The 16,053-nt window shown below is 48.7% G+C and overlaps 1 protein-coding gene across 1 annotated transcript in view; it reads right to left on the minus strand.

Annotated features, from left to right (window-relative positions):
* Positions 1–978: 978 nt before the first annotated feature.
* The window catches only part of ARHGAP10 (Rho GTPase activating protein 10), a 351,063-nt gene continuing 335,988 nt past the window's right edge, over positions 979–16,053 (minus strand). Inside the window, exons 20-22 of the mRNA XM_011973261.1 lie at positions 10,387–10,539; positions 9,211–9,302; positions 979–1,762 (exon numbers count right to left, since the gene is read on the minus strand). Coding sequence (XP_011828651.1) covers positions 1,674–1,762; positions 9,211–9,302; positions 10,387–10,539 — 334 coding nt within the window. The 3' untranslated portion in view covers positions 979–1,673. The remainder of the gene's footprint in view (positions 1,763–9,210; positions 9,303–10,386; positions 10,540–16,053) is intronic.

The following is a 16,053-nucleotide window of genomic DNA, read 5'->3' on the forward strand; positions in this document are numbered from 1 at the left end:
GCTCTTCACTGGGCACGTGATTATTTTAACTTATGTTGCATAGAAATTGTCCTTATTTTCATTTACAATATGGATACTTTTCAAGAAGCACATTTCCCCATACACATACGACTCCCAAACTCCACACCCTCACGTCATCCACGTGAGGTGACTTCCAAGATGTTAACTGGCAAGCTCTTGAGTCAGTTCATCTGGGGATGAGGCAACAGACACATCTGTCCTTTGATAAATGCTTGAGAGAAGTCCGACAGGTCCGGGAACCTCCTATGGGGATGCGTGGAAAGACATGCCTGGCCCCAGAGCAGCCTCTGGGGCATGGGGCTGGCTTCAGAATCTTGGGGCCACTAAAACTAAGCCCCACATTCCAAGGGAAGTCCCCTCTTCCTCAAGATGTTGTTGCACCCCATGGCTTGGAGGTGGAGGAGAATGAGGAAGCGTCAGAGCAAGGCCTGCCCATGCTGGGGGTGGCCATCAGCATGGGGTAGGGCAGGGTCAAGGGTGAAGGCTCCTCCGGGAAGGTCTGCTCTGCCTCCCTCTCCTCCCTCAACACTGAAATTAATCCAGATGGAGATTAGCAAGGAGGCCTGGAAGGCAGAGGCATGCTGGGAGGTGTGGGGTAAGGGTGTGCAATGGTGCTGGTAGAAGGGCTGGTCCCAGGGCACTGAGACAGCTCACACCAACCACCCAGGGCCAAAGCCCCAGCCCTGCTCCAGGTCCTGCAGGCACCAGGGTAGAGAGGCCTGTGCAGCCACTGGAGGAGATGTGAATGCCCTTTCAGGATTGCACACATCAGAGGCTGCCGCTGCCCCCGGGAACACGCCTCACTGCGAATACTCCAGGCTCCCCGCTAACAGATTCCACCTGTGAGCACGCCAACAGCAGAGAGAGACGAGTCCCATCGCAGGCTGCCAATTCATAAATCAAGACAGGGCAATGACTTCCACAACCACTTCCCCACATTAGGACAGACAAATCAAATAGTAAATTACAGTTTATTTCATTTACAGAGACCTTGAGGCAAAAAGGTGGTGTTTGGAAAAGAGCACATGGGTGAGGAGCACCGAGAAGCCTGTTACAAATATGCCAGTGCACGCCGCCAGTGCAGTGACGTGGGGTCCTGCAGGTGGCCGTCTAGGAAGAGTAGGCTGGAGAAGCACGTCTCTCTGCCTCCCTCTGGCTTGGGACCATCTCCCCCGCACCAGCAGCAGCCTCTCGCAGCCAGGCCGCCGGAGCCAGGCATGCGCTCTGCAGACCTATCGCTGTGAGGAGCACAGTTCCCTTTAACATCGCAGCAGCAGGTGCTCGGGGAGGAGAGGGAGCCAGGGTGGCTCTGGTGACGTGACTGCCAGTGGGGGCGACACGGGTGGCAGAAGGCTGCCCTCCCTCTCATTCTATATGCTGGATAATTAAAACTCACAAGTCCCGATACTTGACAAATGAAAAGTCCATTCTGCGAATCCTGACATTCCCCCTCCTGATCCACAATCACAGTTCAGTGCGGTGCATTCCCATCCCCGCCCACCCCCCACCCCCAAGGCTGATTGTGATGATGGTAACTCCCAAGTGTGGAGGTACCTGTGGGTGCAGCCCAGAGCCTCGGAGGAGGAAGGTGGCTCTCTGCCCCCAGGCAGGTCCCTAGGTGCCAGGGTCAGCAGGGGCTCTGCGTCCAGGAGCTACAGCAGCTTGACGTAATTCTGTGGAATCAGCCCCCTCTTGCCGTTCAGAGTCCCCTCTAGCCAGCCAGGCTCCCTGGAGGTTTGTACTGAAAAGGAAGAGAAAAATCACCTTAACAAAATGCCCCCCAAGTACTTGCCTCCTGGGTGTTCACTTAAAAGCTCAACCAGGGAGTGGCCAGTAGAGAACAGGGGCCACTTCTGGGATGCTGGGTCACAAAGTCTGCACCAGGGTCACTGACAGGCTCTGCCTCCCTGCACTGGCCACGACAATCCTCATCTACGCGGTCCCAAAGCAGCTTCCTAACCAGTGTCCCGGTTTCCAGTCCGGTCCCTTCCAACCCACTCTGCACAAAGATGCTCAGTGAACTATCTAGAATACAGAGCTGATCACATCCCTCCCCTGCTTAAAGTCAAACTCAAGCTTTTTGCGTTTTTGTTTTGGTATTTTCTTCCTGAGAGGGAGTCTCGCTCTATGGCCCAGGCTGGAGTGCAGTGGTGCTATCTCGGCTCACGGCAACCTCTGCCTCCCGGGTTCAAGCAATTCTCCCGCCTCAGCCTCCCGAGTACCTGGGATTATAGGTAAGCATCACCATGCCTGGCTAATTTTTGTATTTTTAGTAGAGATGGGGTTTCACCACATTGGGCAGCCTGGTCTTAAACTACTGACCTCGGCTGATCCACTTGCCTTGGTCCCCCAAAGTGCTGGGATTACAGGTGTGAGCCACCGCTCCCAGCCTCAAACCAAGCTTCTTACTGGTCTGTAACACAGGCCCCTTGGCACCTGGCTCCGGTCGCCCCTACAGGAGCCCTTCACACTCCACTGGCACATCATGCATGTCAACTGCAGTGAATCATCCAGAGAAATCCCAACTGCAACTCCAGGCCTTTGCAAGTGCAGTGCCTTCTGCCTGGAATGCCTTTCCCCCACCTCTTCACTGGGTAATTCCTCCTATTTAGAGACCTGATTGGATGCCTCCTCCTCTGACAGTCTGGTCTGACTCCCACACTGGATGGGGAACTCCTGAAGGCAGCCTGAGCCTTATACATCTGGGCACGGTGCCTGGCACAATGGACTGTTCATAAATATTCACGTGATACTTAACGAGGAAACTGCAGCCTGGACAGCAAAGGGCACAGGTCCAAGCACTCCTCACCAGGGTTCGGAAATGCAATACAGAAGCATTTCATAACCCCCAGCTGTGGACAGGCCCCAGCTCAAACCCCCAATCATGGTCAGGTGAAGGCATGGCAGCCGTGGCGTAAAGGAAAGGGGAGGCATGGGCTACTCCAGCAGACCAACTCGAAAGATGACTTCCGATCACAACCCAGGAGAATAATTTCATATCAAAAACCAAGTACAGGCATACACGTCCACAACACACACAAGTTTCATGAAGCAACACTCTTACCCTCACTGTGCACACGCAATGCCTTCCTTTCTGTATTCTATTATTTTTTTCCCCATGGATTTGTGTAGAAAAGTATTATTCTTTGAATGCTAATTGCAACTCAGCGAATTGAGTTCACGGTCCTCTAAGGTATAGCTGCCCACAGTTTGGAAGACACTGACAATCCAATTCTAATTGTCCTTTGCAACAGGGTAACTGTTTGTTCTTCCCTCCCCTGGATGAACAGGAACACATTCTGCCTGTCTGCATTCCCTTAACCACCTGCACTTTCCTTAAATTCAACAAGCTTCTGGCTTCAAGGCCTCCGTGGAGCTGTTCCCTTGGGCCTGAATGCTCTTCCCTGCCTTTATGCCTGGACAGCACCTACTCATGCTTCAAAGAGCAGCTTCAGCATCCCCCCACTTCCAGGACTCCTCCCCTGGCTCCAGACCAGGTTGGGGCTCCCAGTTATGCACCCTGCATGTCCTGTGTGTGTGTGCACGCATACGTGTACATATAGGAGAGATACACTGAGACATTCTTTTCTAGTCCAGACTATGAGAGCATGTAACATCTATAACATGAGACCCGGCACCTAGCACAGTGTCAGACACATGATTATCTGTGTAATGAATGAATAAGCAAAACAAGAGATGTGCTCAAAGTGATCTGGCAGCAAGTCACTTTCTTCATGCCTTCAATGACCTTGACCCTGACACTGTTCTTCATACCAGGATTTTTAGAGACTGCTCACTTCATCCAAACACCCCAGCCGGCAATGCTACTAGTATGCAGCCACCATCAGGGAAAAGCTTTGGATTCTATGCAAAAGAGGCCCTCAGGGTTGTAACAATGTGGAGGCCTGAGTGGCAAGGGGCCCAGGGCTCAAGTCAGAGCCCTGGAGGAGACTCCTGGCTAGCTGGGTGCACCTGGGAAATTAACCCCTGGGCCTCGCTCAGCTGTTACCTGCAACACGGGGTTACTAGCACTTAGCCTGCAGGACCTGCTATGAGGAGGCAATAAGGTAGTCTCAAATACAGTCTCACCTGCACGTGCTTACTGTTTCTCCTCCTCCCCTATACACACCACACACTTGCACAAACACAGACTCAGCATTAATAAAAGACAGGATGAACAGAGGAGGAAAAAGGTGATGTTCTACAACGCTGGAGGTGAAAGGAGGCTTGATTGGGGAAAACTCCTCAACCAACAAACCAGAGAGACGCCTCCACAACCCCATTCACCACCTCCCCAGCCCTCCCCTCCCTGGAAGGCAGAAGCCAGTAGGGAGAGAGATGTCACTGCTTTACAGAGGTGATCATGGGGGATCCTATAGCATCCAAGAGCCTTGGAAGTGGACCTGGCCAAGCGGCGGGCGGGGTGGGCTAGAAGGGTCTGGAGATGAACAGCAAGGTGTCCCCAAGCACAGGAAAAGTGGCTCTGCAGCTGCAGATGAGGCTGGCAGGCTCTCCCTCCCTCTCTGAAGATCTGACCTCTCTCAGTAGCATCGAACCCCAAAATACCCATCTGGGGCTCCTCTCCTAGTTTATCACACCGCTCCTCCCCCGAGAAGTGTCTACGCGGACAACAGGGCTCTGCTTTTCCATTCTTACGGGTGGAGAACACGGTGGCCTCAGTGTCTGTCATTTCCCACGCACCCTCCCCGTGCCTGCAGGTCTCAGTCCAAGAGCCTCACTCTGCTTCAGCCACGGTGTCCTCACAGCCTTTAGACCACAAGAGGGAACAAGATGGGTGTGGGGCAGGGACCCCAAGTAGCACCAGAGAGAAGCAGGTCCCTTCCACCGACTCAGTTTTCAGCATAACGTAGACAATGTGTGTGACAAATACTGAAATCACTGAAGTGTCATCAGCACATGGTAAGCGCCAGGAACCCACACTCAACTTCAGAACTGCCGCAGGACCCACAGGGAGGCTGCGTCCTGGGCTCTGCCCTATCTCCCACCACGAGGCAACCAGTAGCTTGAATGCTATGTCTCTATCTTATCACGGCTATGGGTAAAATTCAGTTTTGTCACACAAGTCCATACCCCTAATAATATCCCATTTATTTTGTGTACGTGTGAGCTTAACCAGAAGCACATAATGTCTAGTCACCTGGAACTTATTTTTCACTCAATATTTTTTTCTCAGATTCCCCTGTGCTAGGAATCTACCTGGCAACGAAACTGTTGGGCTGTGGGGTCTATATGCGATCAACTTTCCAGGATAATGCCAAGTTGGTTTCCAGGGATTATTCTGTGTCTATCTGAGACCTTTCAAGTTTAATCGCCAGAGGCTTTTAAGGATTAATTTGGGCCACACTTGCTCCCCGACGTCTACACGTGGATGTTGACAAAGAGCCTGGGACAGCCAGGAAAGCAGCCCCGCCGCTGCTGCTGCTGCTGCTGCTGCCACGAGGGGTCGCTCCTGGAAACCTCCTGCCTCAGCACCCTCCCAGCCCTGCCCCTGGGGAGGCAACCACTGCCCATCAGACTGGAGCACACCTGTCTGGAAGGACAGCAGGACTGGCGGGTGGTCACCAGCAAAACCTATTTCCAGGATTCCCCAGGCCCGGAGAAAAGGGAAAGTCCCTCTGGCCATCAAAGCAACATCACTGCCCCGAGACCTTACAAACGCAGCCCTCTCCTGGGGGTAAGGGGTGGGGGCGGGTGGGGGTTGGGAGGCATTGCCCCAGAGCAACAGCTAGGCATTAGTAAGTCTACTAAAGAAACACATCTTCTGCCTAGAACTGGAACGCATAACTTAAGTCTAGGCCCACCCAGTAAGAGCAAAGAACAAGGACAGTCATGCAGCTACACAATTGCTAAAGACCCCTGTGTCAACCACACTCCGGGTCAGGATTTCTCAGAGCTGCACACATCCCAAACCGCATAACTACTGACGAGGCTGCCCAGGGGTCACTCTGACCTCGAGTCTATTTTCTCCAAAGGCCACTGGGTGCCATAAACCGATTTCCTTTATTGCCTGTATGAGGTACAAAAAGGAATGGCACTGCAAGAGCATCTATGGAGGCTGGAAGATTCCACATGGATAAGTGAACATAGGAAGAATGTCTTGGGCATTCCAGGGACACTAAGTATTGCTGGTCTGCAGAAAGGGAGCGTTCCCAGCAGCACTCCTGCGGGCTGAGCTGTCTAGAGTGGCCACTTGGAGCACTGCCTGGCTCCACAGAAGCTGTGGTCAGATGACCTGACGGTCTGTCTTCTCGGTGTCAGTTGTCAGACCGGAAGACCCCATAGCTGTTTAAGGAGGGGCTTCACTAGACATGTTCTGGGCAAGCACCTGCTTTTAACTAGCTAAGAGATCAACTATGCACAGAAGATGTGAGGCGCAAACACACACACAGATAAACTCTGCTTAAGGGCTTGACACCGACTGTACCCTTTGAAGAAGTGTCCCTATTAAGCAGTAAGCCTAATGCTGTTGATTCTGAACACCTTCCACTATGTTATCTGCCCTGCTATAAAAGAATCAGGGGGGACACCTGCAAGACAAGTAGCTCACATTAAATGAGACACTCACATCCCTGGGTAGGGAGAGGGTGTCAACACATCCACAAGGTATTTTCCAAGTAGCCAGCCTTAGGAGAAGGACAGAATGAGGAGCTCCTGAGACACCCGGGGTGCCCCAGCCAGCAAAGTCCTGACAGAGCTAGACCCCAGCACTGCAGAGCACAGAACGTGAGTGAGACACAACCTGGCTCAAAACATAGCCTCTTCTGAGGCACGCTACGATGTACCCAGTGTGGCATCATGGTCAGCAGCCTCTCCCCCATACGTCTGCAGCAACTCAGAACCCTCTTTTTCTAGTAGCCCCAGTGCTATCTTGATACAGCATCAATGTTGTGGCCATCCCTGCCACTGAGGATGAAGAATCAGCTGCACAGAGTCCCAAAGGAGCCTGTTCCAGGTCACATGGAGGATAAGAAAGCCATGCTGTGAGCCCAGGCAAAATATAACTGCAGAGTTCAGAATCCACGTTGCCTGCAATCAGTGGCTCTCCTCCTCCAAAATGCATGGAGACACTGATGTGTGTGTGCACGTGTGTGTACATAGGTACCACTGTGTGACTATGTACGTGTACGTGTGTACATGCACACTTTTTAGGAAGACTCCAAGTCATCTCGGGACTTTAGAGCTGGAGAACATAAGTCTCCTGGGTCAGACGCCTACCAGCGTGTCCCCTTTTATCCAAACTGGCAGATCTGCGCTGGCTTTAGGCACTGACCCTCATTCACATGGCTGTGTGCCCAGGAGAGGTGTCCTATACCCTGTGTGATTCTGATTGGTCTAAATCCTTGCAAATCATGGATTTGGGGTAAGCATGTGACTCAGTTCTACATACTGGGATGTGAGGATGGGTAAACTACGAAGAAAATCCTGGCAAAGTTTTCTCATTCTTAAAGGAACACAAGGATGAGACACCTCCTTCCACCACAGTGTGGCCATGATACATGGAACTGTGGCAGTCATCTTGCTCCCGCCAGGGAAATCAGACAGAGGCCCAGGTCCATCAGCAGAGAACAGTTTCGCAGAGAGATGGAACTACTTCAGTCTTTGATAACATCTTTGAGAATATGAATTAAAATTAGAACTCCCTACTTCCAAACTTACTATGGTGCAAACTAATCCCTCCCCCAACCCATTTTTCTCTTTTGAGATGGGGTCTCACTATGTTATCCAGGCTGGCCTCGAACTCCTGGGCGCAAGTGATCCTCCTGCCTCAGCCTCTGCACAAGCTGGGACGACAGGTGTGCACCACTGCGCCCGACTTTAATCCATCTTCATGGCTGATTCAACCGGCTGTGTCAATTTTTGTTATTTGCAGCCTAAGGTATCCTAATAGATACACCTTCTACCAAGGTAACTATCTCACAAACCATACTGCAGGAGGGAGTTCAGAGTCTTTGAAACAAATCTAATCACACAAAATAAAAATTCATCACATTTCTCAAATGAGTGCGTTTCAATACTACCATCTCAGCCTCCCCTTCAGCCATATGGTGTGCCGACGTGAGACAGGCCTGGGGCAGGGCAACTACATTCCACATTCTCTTGGCAAAACTGCATGTATGTGATGGTAATGGAGGAATGATCTTGCTTCTATTCCGAGAACAAAATTTCTCCACAAAGTCTAATTCTGTTCCATGTGGGGTTTTGTTGTTGTTGTTTGTTTTCTGACACTACCAGGAGTCTCTGTCTCTGAAGAGCACATATCACACGCATATAGAAATCTATTCTAAATGAGGCAACTTGCTTTCTAAAAAACAATCGTCAGCAAATGCTGCATTACTGACAATACACCACTGTGCCTCGTGTTGATACATTCCACGTATCCCAAACATTCTGGATAATCAACCATTCCATTCCAAGCATCGCAGGTTCCTACTGCTTCCCTGGAACTCTGCTGAGGAGCTCCACCCACACATGACAGCACGGTTTCCATAGCAACCAATGCATTTCATAATGAGCAGGACTGGGGAGGGAAGAAAGCAAGAGCAGGGGAAAAAAGACACTGAGCCATAAGAGAACTTTTTGAAATATTCAACCAGGCATAGCTCCTAAATGCTTGCGTATGAATATTAAATCCTCAAAAGCTACACCCTTGTTTCAATATGCAAAGTCAATACCTGAATCTGGAGACTCACACACTGTTCAAATCAGCAAAACTGTAAAGCACAAAAGTTGTAAGGGAAATAGAAATCGAAAATGTTTAAGCATAGTAGTATTCTCGGATGACTCAGAGTTGGTAAACCTGAAGCGTTTAATGGACTTGGTTAGCAACTCTGGGAGAACAAATATAATAAAAGTGTGCAAATCAGAAATATTTTTTAAGTGCAAGTGACACTAGCTTCTTCCTGTCAGGAGAGAAATGACCTGAATGAAGACCCGCAAGAGGAGATGGAGAATAATCAAGAGGAGAACACAGTGGCATTCCAGCCATCGACGACAGGCCCCTGGTATTGGGGCCTAGGAGCCGAACACAGCAGCTTAACCCAGTCCAAAGCATCAAGCGGGACACTCACCCTCCCAACAACAGCACCATCGCTGACTGCTCCCTCCATGCTGCAGACGTTAGTGATCCGGCGGACAGGATTAATAGACGAGGCTCCCACTAACACTTACCATCCTCAAAAATTGCTCCTATTTCAAAAGATAATTCCGAACTGTGTTCTGCTTCACACGGATACACGGCTCGAGCCTTCCGACTGCTGACACTGAAAAGAAAGAAAACACACAAGACACCAATGAAAATGTGGAAAACAGAGAGAAACCTCACCCCCAACCCCCTTCCCCAAATCTCACTGATGTCACCAGTAGGGCAACTCCTCCCGAAAAAGAAATTAACATGGAAGTGAACATGAGGCTAAGAATAGCACTTGATTTTCAAGTAAACGATGGGTTTCAAATTCAAGCCTTTCCTCAGGGAGCCCGAGGAGCTGTCACTGAACCACTTCACCTAATTCTCCTCCCTACCTGGTGGGATGCCCTTTCCTACCATTCAGCACTGTTAGAACCACAGGACATGTTTATTTCCAAGCACTTCAGTTGGTGTGTTAGGAAAAGCACACGCACCTGGAGACACACGGCCAGCCGGCAGAACGAGGCGGCACACCCACACTCCACAGGTGGGAAACCACGAGCCCAGATCCACCCCAGGCAGCCACCGCTCTGGAAGGGGCTTGTTGCTCTTGCCTGAGTGCTCTGTATTTACACCGTGCCGGCACACCAGGCCCAGCTTCTCACCATTCGTTAAAGCAACCTCTGTGTCCGTGCGTGAAGAGGATGGAAACCATGCTTTTAGCCAGTCTAATCAAATCCGAAGGAAATGCCTCATCTCACTGGCATGGGGGAAGCCACTGACAGGAAGAAGCCCCTGAGCCACCACAGGTGGAAGAGCCTGCTGGAGGCCAGCAGCTCTGTCCTCTATGGACCTGGCCACTGGATGCCATGGAAGCGAATGTTTCCAGTGCCAGCTTGCCTACCTTTAAAACAAAGAATGTGCTTTATACTCATGAACAAGAAGTTCTTCCAAAATGAGAACTTCTTCATAAATGCACAACCAGCACGACAGAGTACGTTCAAGCAGGTCTCATGTAAGGCAAATCCTCCAAAGAATTTGCTACTGAACTGGGTGAGGCACGCCCCGATACAAGGTGGTAAGTGCTGTCCATGAAGTCTGGGATGCTGGGGGTATCTGGGTAAGCCTCTGCCAGCAGAGAACACAAGAACCTGCTCAGGTTCGTCAAGCCCCCTGTGTGTGCTGCCACCGTATTCCACATTCCACTCCAAACCACGTACCTTTCAGGTGGCTTGTCCACTACAGTAGCAGGAGGAGAAAAGAGGAAAGCGGATGACCCGGGTGAAGGAGGTGTCACAGCTGGGTTGGAGCTTGTTGTGGTTGGAGACTGTGGATTAAGCCACTGGACCATAGACGATCGGGTCTGACCTGGGCTAAAGGTAAGAGTTTGAAGGACAGGATTAATAGCAGAAAGGCCACAGAACATCAAATGCGTGACATCCCAATCCCAGATGACTAGGTCACTAATTCCCCTATCACTCCTGACCAGTAGGGACTGAGTCCTCTCTGCATCCTGCTGGGGCTGCAGCCCAAACTATGGATAGCAACAACCCAGAAACCAGCCACAACCCCAAACTCAAGCTGTCTTACTGTCCTTCTCCGGGTTCTCCAATCTGTCCAACCTACTAGCACCCTATGAGTTCACTAATTAGAAAACCAGAATCTAATTGCTCACAGGAGTAGCGGGATATTCAAGGTATTCATTTTTTCTAATTATAAGGAAAATCACAAGAATCTAGCATCAAGCACGTGACCGGCAGCTGCAAAAGATCAGCTAAACATTTAAAGATCTTTCACCTGCTCCTACACGTACGGCCGTGCAGAATAAAATGCCACTGGATTCAGGCTTCCTCTAGAGAGGGCCAAAGACTAGAAATGAACAGCAAAAACTTCTAGTGACCAGACCATTTCTTAATATTTCCATTTTGTTTAAAGTTAATGTAAACAGGTCAGTGAACAGACACCTGGAATGGCCGCTAAGCACAGAGGGAGAGTTCACGTAGTTGATCCGTGTTGATCTGAATTATTCTTCAGTGACCTCAGAACTGGAGGTTTGTGACTATGGTATATGATGTTCCCTTGAGAAGCGTCTCATTTCATTCAGTGACATTTTGAACACACACGTGTTCCCTGTCTGCGGCACCCAGGTGCTCTTCACCTCAGATGCCCGCCGTCTTCCGCTAAACCAGTACACCAGTTTCCACGAGCAGTTTCCCGAGACCCACATTCCTCAGCACGCTTAGACTGTTTCCCCTGCCAGAGAACTGGCACTGAGTTCTTCAGCACCAGCATGGCCTCCTGGACAGCCCCCAGGTGCAATCCTCCAACACAGCGACACTCAGCAACCTAGGGCCAAGTTTACCCACCTGTCTCCCCATATCCGATGCTCTTCCACCTGCCCGCCTACCAGGGGCCACCCCGCCCCGGCAGCCTCCTGTCTGCCACAGCTCTGCTTCCTGGCACTCCCACCTCTGCCTCAAGCTTTGCCTTTCCTCTCAAGCTCCCCGCCCTCCTCTGCCTGCTCTAATCTTGCCTTTCCTTGGCTCAGCTCCAGTTCCACCTCCCCCAATACTCCTCCTGTGGCCTCTCTAACCCATACACCTTCCCTGGAGGCCTGCGACACCAATATATGAAAGGGCAAGTTGACACTGGTTGTTCTCCGATGGCTTCAAGTATTTCTACTGCCTCTTGCAGGAAGATCTTTAACTCTTTTTCCAGATCTCACGAAGCCAGGCAGAGTGGCAGGGACATGGAGCCATCAGCCAACATCTGAGCAACCAAATTAGAAAGTTCTAAAACCAAAACTGGATTTTACAAATCTGGCGCATAACTGACTTGGTAGGTATTTAATACACTGAAGCTTTCCTATGCTTTGGTCAGTAAACCAAGGGGGTCATTAAAAAAAAAATTATTCTTCAAAGAGCTTATTTACAATTCCCCTGTCCAGCCATTCATCTGGGAGTCATAAAACCTATTTTATCCCAAGGCAAGATACCTTATAAATCTTAAAGTGATCTGTATCACCAGTCACAAAAGTCACTCCGTTTTTTTTTGTTTTTTGTTTTTTGTTTTTTTTTTTTAGCAGAAAAGGAACGTTGAATGTTGTCTTACTGATCAGGAAGGGAAAGGAGAGGTAGGTGTTGAGTGAAGCCCTGGCAGGGAATTAAGGTCACAGTTAGCCAAACAATTGCCAAGTTATCTCCCAGCAATTATTCAACGTGCTTGGAGGGTGGCGGTGGAGGAAGATGAGATGTTTTGCCACACCCCCCTTCAGCTCTTCAGAGTCATAAATCGTCAATGACTGCCATCCATCTGCCTAGAGGGAGGACAGTTACAGGAAGAAGATAAAGTAACTATGTGACTATATTTATGTGGCCCTTGAAAAATAAAGAGCATAAATTGTAGAGCTATTGTCTGCTTAATCCTCACATCTTTCTTTAAAAAAGAAAACCTCCATGTGTCGTGTTGGGGGGGGGGCTGTGTGCGCGCACACGCGTGCGTGTAAAGGGAAAATACCCCCTTGGTTTTTAGAAAGTGAAAGAACCACTGCAATGACAGATACAAAACAGAAAGCCCCGCCTGTCCCGCACCCTGGCTTTCTCCATCTCATCCCAAACAGGAACATAGAATCAGCAGTCCTTGTCCAGGGTCAAGTTCTCCACATTCATCTTTTCTGTTTTTTGTGATCTTTCTGTCGCTGTTTAACACACACATGTGCTATGTGATCCAGCACTAACCGGTTCACCAAGATTACCTCCCAGACTTCCCATGTAGACTTAAGTTTCTGTATGTGACGTCCTGGGTGTACCTCAGAAGCCTCTACAAGGTGACTCCTTTGATTTCAGAACCCCACATGGGCAGACACACTGTGAGCTGGAATAGTCACAGGACGGAGCAACATGCGAGACTGGAGACAGTCTCTGTGGAGATGAGGCAATGAGACGTGTGGACAACTGGAAGCCTGTGAAAGAAGAGACCTGTGCAGCCAAATAAGGTTTGGGAAGCAGCAGAGCAGGTGCTTGGATAGAGGAAATTTTTCAGAGGCTTGTCAGCCAGGGAGGATCAGGGATGAGGCAAGAAGTGAGTATATATACTTAAGTCATGTAATGAGTTCACATCTCAAGCCAGTACACATCAGATGATAGCATGTTTCATAGTGTCTCCCAAAAGCAAGCTGTCCATACTTTTTGGAAGGCCAAAAAAAAAAAAAAAAAAAACAAAAAACGTAAACATGAGCTTTGTTATGTAACCATCTCCTACTTTCCAAACTTTGGGTAACTTTTTAATAAGAAGATTTGAAAAATTTTTTAAATATTATTTAAAATGTAATACCTACATTTTCTCAAAACACAGTAAAGTATTAGTTTCCAAAAAGAATTTCTGATATTCTCTTTCCCTTCTTTTATTTAAAATATTTTGAAGGAACATAGGCATTTTGGAATGGCAGCCCATAAGCAAAGGACGAACAGCTTTTTTCTCACCCTGGGCTCCAAGAGAGAACTGAGCCCTAAGGCATATCTATCTCTCTCTTTCTCCACCTCTCTCTCTCAAAGAGTGAGCTTTACCCATCATACAAGATCTGGGTTTTCTAAGCTCCAGGTTCCTCTCTTGAGGCATGCAGGTGTGACCTGGCCCAAGCTGCATTGCCTTGTAAGAACTGGGACTCAGGGAACTGGCACAAGAGAACACTGATACTCTCATTGCTGTGATGAGTAGAGGCTGCTGGCTCCAACCGCGAGTCCCACGCCTTCTGCCAGCATCCCGGAAACGATGGTAGGCTAATTCAGTGGCTCACAAGCAGGGTAAAATTTCAGACCCTTCACAGTTCTTGACAGTATCATCATTGGGAGAACGAAAACACTCACTGGATCATTTTTTTCTACTCTGTGGTTCAGGGAAGAGCCCCACCTTTTTCCCAAAGAACATCTTTATAATAATAACATCTAAATAATAATTTATAACATCTAAATAATAATTAAAAGCTCATTATGTGCTAGAACATAATTAAATATTTTGAGAGTCCTTTCCTACCATTTCCCAAATTTAAACATTTTAAAAAATCTATTTACTGCCTTTTTTCTTGTTGTCCCTTTAACTACAGATTTTTGATTAGTAAGACCGGCATGAGCACAAACCACCAATTCTGTTTAATGCCAGCTACTGACCAAGTACAAAAAAGCACCTCAGTGCCACGAGTTTCTTGAAAGCCAAGTTGCAGTTTGCGAACATGGAGGAAGAAGTCAACTGTTCCTAAAAAGCTCAGAAACCACATTTACCAAGACAGAAATACAGAGAACTACTCATATCTGTTCGCTGTCTTCCCAACTTCACATGCTACACTGCAAAAGGCTTCTCCTAAAACAGGATTCCTCTCCGTTTTCAGTATGGAAGAGCCAATGTCACCCTCCTTCCTTCTCATAGAAAGGTGACAAATAGAAACAAGAGTGTTTCACTAAAAGCAGATGAAGATTTCAAATTGCTAACTTGGAAACACATTCCTGAAAATATACAGATTCAAAGTCTACCTGACTGTTCCTGAGGCCACAGAGGCATTTCTTGCATTTAGGTGAGGCGGGTAGAAGAGCTGGGAAGACAGTAAGCAGGGAAATATGCATTTGTGTAAAGGATGAGGAAACTCTCTTCTTTAAAAAGTCAACACTCTTGCTTGGAAACACGGGCCTGAATTTCGAGGAAAGACCTTGTAGCTTTCACGTGCAGCAGTGGGGCCAAACCCCAAAACATGAAATCATGACAGTGCTGTGTATGTGTATACTTTACAAAGTGTATTTTTAGAAAATGGAACAGATCAGCAGTCCATGCTGCTTCTGATTCAAACTGTGATCCAATCTCCTCCAGTACCAGACTCTATGCTCCATGCATATTAAAAACGCTCTGGCAGCGGCAGATCACAAACATTTCAGAAAGGGGGAAGGGAATAGGGGCCTTAACTGTTAAAACTCAACACCAGCTGCACGGATCAGCAGAAAACTCCTGCATCTAACAAACATTTCTTGCATAACATAGACAGGTCAGGCTTTGGGCAGCACTAGAGGCACAAGCCCCTGATTCCAGCCTATGTTAGCACTGAGTGCCATCTAAATTCAAAAGGGTACAGCGAGGAGAATACGCACTAAGAAAAGAAATGAATGCTTATTTGAAGTGACTAAATCCCCCAAATACCAAGATATTTCACTACAATTATACAATATGAGATCAAATCAGAAGTTTGAACTGCAATGAAAGATTCTAAACTCTCAGTTGCCAGGTCTCTGAGCAGAAACTAACACATTAGTGAAATGATCTTTCATGCCAGTCTGGGAAACATACAGCATAAGTCTAGAACAGCTGTCCTGGGCAAGAGTGTTTGAAAATGTTAATAAAGACAGAAGGAAATATTGTAGATCTGTATATTATGGGAAAATCTCTGTTCAAATAAATGCCAGTTATTCCTTAAGTGCCAGGAGAGGGAGAACTCCACACGCAAGCACACTGTTTGGTTCCACACGAGCACAGGAGCACACCGAGGGATAACAGCAGTGCAGAGAAACAAAGGCCTGTGACATGCAAGTCGCCATAACCCACGGGGTTGGGGGAGGAGGCCTTTGCTGCCCATCAGGAAGGTTCAGAGTAGACCCACTGGCTCATCATTTACGGTCTGAGGACTTCCTGTCAGGCCTTGTGCTAGTCCCTGGGGACACCCAGGCAACCATGACACCACCTGCTCTCCAGTCAAGTGAGTGGAGAATGCCCAATTAATAACCATAATACAGGCACTGAGAGCCATGTAGAGATCTGCCCATGGTCCCTCAGAGGAAGAGTGGAGGGAGCACCTAATAACCAGGGGGATAGCCAGGAAGGACTTCCTGGAGGAGGCAGCATCTGTGTGG

This window comes from Mandrillus leucophaeus, unplaced genomic scaffold (assembly GCF_000951045.1).
Source record: "Mandrillus leucophaeus isolate KB7577 unplaced genomic scaffold, Mleu.le_1.0 Scaffold136, whole genome shotgun sequence".
NCBI lineage: Eukaryota > Metazoa > Chordata > Mammalia > Primates > Cercopithecidae > Mandrillus > Mandrillus leucophaeus.